Source organism: Azolla caroliniana, unplaced genomic scaffold (assembly GCF_043228905.1).
Source record: "Azolla caroliniana isolate FFs.n. ecotype wild unplaced genomic scaffold, voAzoCaro1.0.p SCAF_5, whole genome shotgun sequence".
Lineage (NCBI taxonomy): Eukaryota > Viridiplantae > Streptophyta > Polypodiopsida > Salviniales > Salviniaceae > Azolla > Azolla caroliniana.
The window spans coordinates 15,669,406-15,675,591 of NW_028230440.1; the positions used below are offsets into that span (position 1 = coordinate 15,669,406).

At 38.8% G+C, this 6,186-nt stretch overlaps 1 protein-coding gene across 1 annotated transcript; it reads right to left on the reverse strand.

The window, feature by feature from the left end:
- Positions 1–1,892: 1,892 nt before the first annotated feature.
- On the reverse strand, positions 1,893–5,887 carry LOC147864218 (protein kinase STUNTED-like). The gene is made up of 10 exons (XM_087319737.1): positions 5,645–5,887; positions 5,397–5,539; positions 5,144–5,256; positions 4,228–4,977; positions 3,855–4,109; positions 3,389–3,543; positions 3,216–3,295; positions 2,936–3,077; positions 2,642–2,794; positions 1,893–2,527 (listed from the first exon to the last, which is right to left on the reverse strand). Exons 1-10 carry the CDS (start codon positions 5,885–5,887, stop codon positions 2,261–2,263), a joined length of 2,301 nt encoding a protein of 766 aa, XP_087175863.1. The 3' UTR covers positions 1,893–2,260.
- Between the last annotated feature and the right edge of the window lie 299 nt (positions 5,888–6,186).

The window sequence follows — 6,186 nt, forward strand, 5'->3', positions numbered from 1 at the left end:
GTCAAAGTGCCATCCACCTCGTGAAGAACGCGGCCTACAATTCCCGAACCAAACACATCCAGAAAATGTTTTTGGACATTTTCAAACTCTTTCCACATAGATTTAGGGATGCTACCGCCCCATACTTCCACCCCATAGAGAAGAACCGGTGTCACCAAAGTGTCAAAAAGATATTTCTTGAGGACCCAACACTTAATATCTCCAAGATTGCATGTGTTCTCAAATGCATAGTATGCTCGCTTACCCGTCTCTAAGTGGCGTGTAGCACATTCATTCCATCTATGATTTGAAAGAACTTCAAGGCCAAGATATTTGAAGCTTTCCACACATTCAAGTGGCTCATTGTTGTACATAATGCATGGTTTATCTCTTTTTTGGCTATTGACAAGCATAGTCTTTGTTTTAGAGCTATTGACACTTAATTTAGTATGCATGACAACTCTGTGACCTTGCACAAAGTGGTTAACAAGGCTTACTTTGCAACATAATGTTGTATATTGGGTATCATATAATAGGAACAACAATTTGTGATTAGGTTTTTCTAAATGCACTTTTAAAAGACAACTCGATATTGCTTGATGCATGGATTTTACCTTGGATTTGTTCATCATAGTAGCTCTTGTTGTTGTCTTAACCAACAAGTACTTTTGAGGTCTACTGTCAACCTTTTGTTTGTTCACCACATCCAACAATAATCCAGTTTATCTTAGCATATAGGTTTCTTATCATGGTTAATACCAAAATTTGAATGTATTAAACTTATAGAGATTTTTCACTTCATGACCTTGTGCTTAAAGTTCTCACATAAAGTAAAACAACAACTCTGTGACCTTGCACAAAGTGGTTAACAAGGCTTACTTTGCAACATAATGTTGTATATTGGGTATCATATAATAGGAACAACAATTTGTGATTAGGTTTTTCTAAATGCACTTTTAAAAGACAACTCGATATGGCTTGATGCATGGATTTTACCTTGGATTTGTTCATCATAGTAGCTCTTGTTGTTGTCTTAACCAACAAGTACTTTTGAGGTCTACTGTCAACCTTTTGTTTGTTCACCACATCCAACAATAATCCAGTTTGTCTTAGCATTAGGTTTCTTATCATGGTTAATACCAAAATTTGAATGTATTAAACTTATAGAGATTTTTCACTTCATGACCTTGTGCTTAAAGTTCTCACATAAAGTAAAACAACAACTCTGTGACTTGCACAAAGTGGTTAACAAGGTTTACTTTGCAACATAATGTTGTATATTGGGTATCATATAATAGGAACAACAATTTGTGATTAGGTTTTTCTGAAGGCACTTTTAAAAGACAGCTCGATATTTTGCTTGATGCATGGATTTTAGCTTGGATTTGTTCATCATAGTAGCTCTTGTTGTTGTCTTAACCAACAAGTACTTTTGAGGAAACAATTGCAAAACATAAATCATAAGGAAAAAATGCAAAGCTCATTTGAGTCTTCGAGTGTTGTGTTGACTTAAAACAACCTTCACTATGGAAAGCTTCAATCATAACTTTGCGAATTTAAGATGATGTCGTTAATTAAAACCTCACAATTACGCTCTGTGATTATGGAGTGGTAATAAAAACTTTGGAAATTGACCATGTTAAGTGGCATTTTCATCGAGTGAGTGGCATTCTGGTAATTCCCCTGAAAAACAACCCTAACAACCGACCATTTCTTTGATATTCATTACGATAATTTGGAAGGATCTTATTTGAAGCTATGAAATGAAAAATAGCAACCAAATATGTCGTTTGTTTGCCGATGAACCCGTGAAGCAAAAGCTTACAATCTCAAATTTCACTCGCATGTGCCCCTTTCTTTAGCCATTTTACACAGGAAGGCTCAAAAAGAAATAGAGAATAGTGAGCAAGTGGTTAAGTTTTACAGAAGATTGATTTCCTGTTCTTTTATTTGTTTTGTAAACATTCAAAGATGAAGCCAAAGAATAGGGGAAACATTAAGGGGAGATTTCTGGTGTTACAATCAATTCGCTTAGCTTTGACAGGACCATGCTTGATTCATTTTTGTGCAATTCTCTTGAAGTTTGTTTACAGAGGTATTTTCTTCATTTATTTCTTTTGACCTAATCGCTAACATTTTCCATTACCAAAATATTTTGTTTCACCCACTATATTTCCATAATCAAGCATGCTATGTATGTGGGTAATATGAATTGCCTAAACTCCAACCGTATGTACACTCATATATATGGCATGACAAGGGAGCTTTATTGACATCCTAATCATATTAATTCATGTAAGCTGCTGGATCGGCTATATCGTTGCTGAAGATATTCCTCAATGAATTGATTGGAATTAGGGTAATCCATGCTTTGATCATGATATCGCACATCATCGTCATCATCCAGATCACATAGGGCTACATTTAAATGGTTGCGTAGATCACAATCATTCAACGTAAGTATATTATCATAGCATTCGTCGATACTTTTGGGCTCTTGTCTGAAGTGTGCATCTGCACCATGGCCTTCTTTTAATATGTGCAAAATCTGTAAATACTCAGGGCCAATTTCCTCAGGTTTGAAAGGTTATTTATTACTAGTAACAGTTAAAAGTTTTTGAAATCTTATGATTCAAGTGGAAATCAATATTAAACTCTTTACCTTCTTCATGCAAGGTCTTGCTAGGGATGACTGCCTAAGGCAAAGAGAAGCTGCAAACATCATATTTTTAAGCTGGTATGCATTATATTGTCCATTCAGATTTTCATCTACCGCTCTGCCAAAACTAGATTCATCCTTCAAAAGTGGCTTGGCCTGCAATAGTAAAGATCCCTTGCTTTAGAACAACCAATTTAATAAATCAAACACATAGACAGAGATATATCGATATCGATATCGATATAGATATAGATTTTCAATAATGGAAGTGGAGAGCTAATTAAGAGTTTTTCGTACCCAGATCACCAAGTTCTCTTCAGATATCCTATTTTGAGTTGGATGCCGGCCAGAGATTAATTCCAGCAAAACCACACCGAAAGAGTAAACATCAGTTTTGTCATTCACTTTGCCAAACATGAAATATTCCGGAGCAAGATACCTACCCAATTTTACACGTGAAATAAGTTAAACCTCTCATACCTTAGAAATGTATACGTTGCAAAAACAAAAATCAGCATGATGTCAATATAAAAAAACATCAATTTAATCTGTGTCAATACAATCCTGATGAAAGTACCCGAATGTCCCCACGACATCATTGCAGATAAGGTGCGACGATGTAGCTGGAGCCCATTTTGAGAGACCAAAATCTGTCAACTATGGACCAACAAAACTAGTCTTCTTTCATTCAACTTATTTTCGGCACTACTCCAGTTATGAGGGAAGAAGGAATAGCTGATGAAACTATACCTGTGGTGATAAATCTGATAAAAGAACGATGTTTGAGGACTTAATATCCCTATGTATAACCGGCCTTGAAGAATTATGCAAGTATGCCAAAGCTTCTGCGATGCCAACAGCGACTTTGTATCGGATGTTCCATGGAACTACAGCCTTGTCTTTACCTGCTTCTCATCAAGTATACATACATATAGGTTATAAGTATAGCTATGCTAGAAATTTTGAGTTTGCATAGCAAAATGAACCGCACTATTTTCAAGATTTGTTTTACTAGGTTTGTGAAGGCTTATTTTCTTTTCTTTTCTTTTCAATGGCAAGCATTGGACCAATTAACATCTCTTATTGCATAAGAAAAGATAATGTGCTCATTCTTATCTTCCATGATACTAAATGAAAGTATTTGCTCATGTGTACCTAATTGTATTACACATCCACAAGATTTCTCAAAAACCAACCGAAACCCCTGAGCACGTACCATGCAATTTCTGCTCGAGGTCGCCTTCGGGTGCGAATGTGTAGACAAGCAAGTAGCGCCGATGGCAATTACTGATACAATGGCCAATAAGCCGCACAATGTGTGGATGTTGCAACCTTCTCACGATCTCCATTTCTGTAAAGAAGGCCCTCTCGGAGTCGCACAAATTGTTGAAGGATTTGACAGCCACAGTGCAGCCATTCGGAAGCATCCCGCGGTAAACATCACTGCACCCACCTTTCCCAATGATGTTATCTGGAATGAAATCCATGTAAACCATCAACATGTACTGGAGATGTTTTTCCACTAATTCAACAAACAAAACAAATAACGTGAAACAATCTTTCCTTTTTCTCATGGTGGTGGTTCTTACCCATAGAGAAATGATTTGTCGCTCTTTCTAGTTCAGGAAATTCAAACACCAGGCAGGGCATGGTTTTGCAGAGCAGAGAATCTCTTTGTGGTTGAGGCAATTTTTCCGAGGTACATGCTACTGAATCATCCTCCGTCACATTGTCGGAAATCATCTCTAATCGGTACTTCTCATCTATAGAAGGATCCGATGCATATCTCTTTCGAGCACATCGGACATGAAGTGGTTTTGTCCGCTCTGGTAATTGTAAGGCCCATTCTATTACAGTCATCGGGTGCAGCAGTCGTGGGCGTGGCTTATTCACATAGGACAAGGATATAGAGTGATGCAATAAGGGCCATCCGATAGGCATCTTTGCTTTGCTATTGCATCGTACCTTTGCGTTTGCTCGACATGATTCTTTCCAGCATTTTAGAAGACGTGGGGAAGCAGTCTTGGCCAGATTAGTGGGCCCCTCATCTTCTTTCCACTTCAGGAGAAAGGTCTGCTGGAATGAGCCTTTAAGCTCCTGAACCGATTGTTGTTTCCTCTTGGCAGCAATGGAATGAGGCAAAGAACCTGTGTTTCTCGGTTCAAGTTGTGTTAGGTATTTGTAAGGGTGAAAGAAGCATAAACATAGCGGATGGATTCGTCTCTGCAACGAAGATTCGTCGCACGTCTTCCTTGATTCACCAGTGCTCTTCGCATTCACTATTCGCTTTTGCACTTCAATGCTCAGAGTTACAGTCCCTTTCCCTTTCAAACTATCAGCTGACTTAGAAATGGAAGGGGAGGGGGGGGGATGAGAAGGAGCAATTTAGGAGGAGGATGATGGCACTAGAATTCTCATTAATATTACAGAATCTACACCAAACTTAAATTAGAGATCATACTGAAGGATGAGAGCTTAAAACTGACATGAAACAAATAGACTTACCCATGCTTCTCATAGCACCTGCTCTTTCGAACACAACTCTTCCATAATGGATGACGAGAACTGAGCAACTGGTGGATAGGTGTCGGGAACAGTACATTGCTATCGGAAAGGTTCTGCAATTTACAGGAGAGCAATTTACCAAATACAACAAACCATACATGCATTATTACATTACATTCCATTACCATGGCAATGAGTAATGGATGGATGGATGGATGGATCCATCCTAGGGAAGGATCAAGTGTCTTCATACCTGGGAGGTTGTATGCTACTAGCATTATTCTTATCCCTAGTACCCAGTATCAATCTGACAGTATTGTAGCTTTTAGCTTCCTTCACCAACGCTTGCTTTGCTGAGGTTCCAGCGCAGATGATGACCTTCAGCTGCAAATCAATCTGAACACAAGGAAGGAAAGAGAGATCATAGTAAATTATGGTGATAATACAAACAATCCAGAACGAAAAGGGTTCAAAAGAAAATATATGATGCACAACCCTCACATTGTTGAGGCGACAGAAGTCATCATAAACTCCGGAGAGGGAATGAAAGAAATGGCTATGGCTATGGCTATGGCTATGGCTATGCCCATCATTATGACTGCTGATGATGACGTGGACGGCTACCACACGATCGCCTGGCTTGCTGAATTTGGCCAGGCTCCACGTCAGCATCTCCCTGCTCCGACACTCCCATTTCACGCCCACCATCACCACCGCCACCGCATCATTCGCATTCAGATTCATATTCGTATTCGTATTCGTATTCATATATTCATATTGATTGGTGAGAGAGCATTAGCAGGCAGACTACATGTGTGTACAGACACCCCACCCATATACCCATATCCCTCCACACACACACACATATACATATGTATGTACATATATATCATTATATGTATATATATAGTTGGGGGGTGTGTGTGTCGAGAGAGAGAGATGGTGTGTTTGTTTGGTGTATTTAATACAAGTGGGGGGGGGGGGGGGGGCGAGAGAGAGAGAGAGAGAGAGAGAGAGAGAGAGAATTGCTCTTAAAAGTCCCT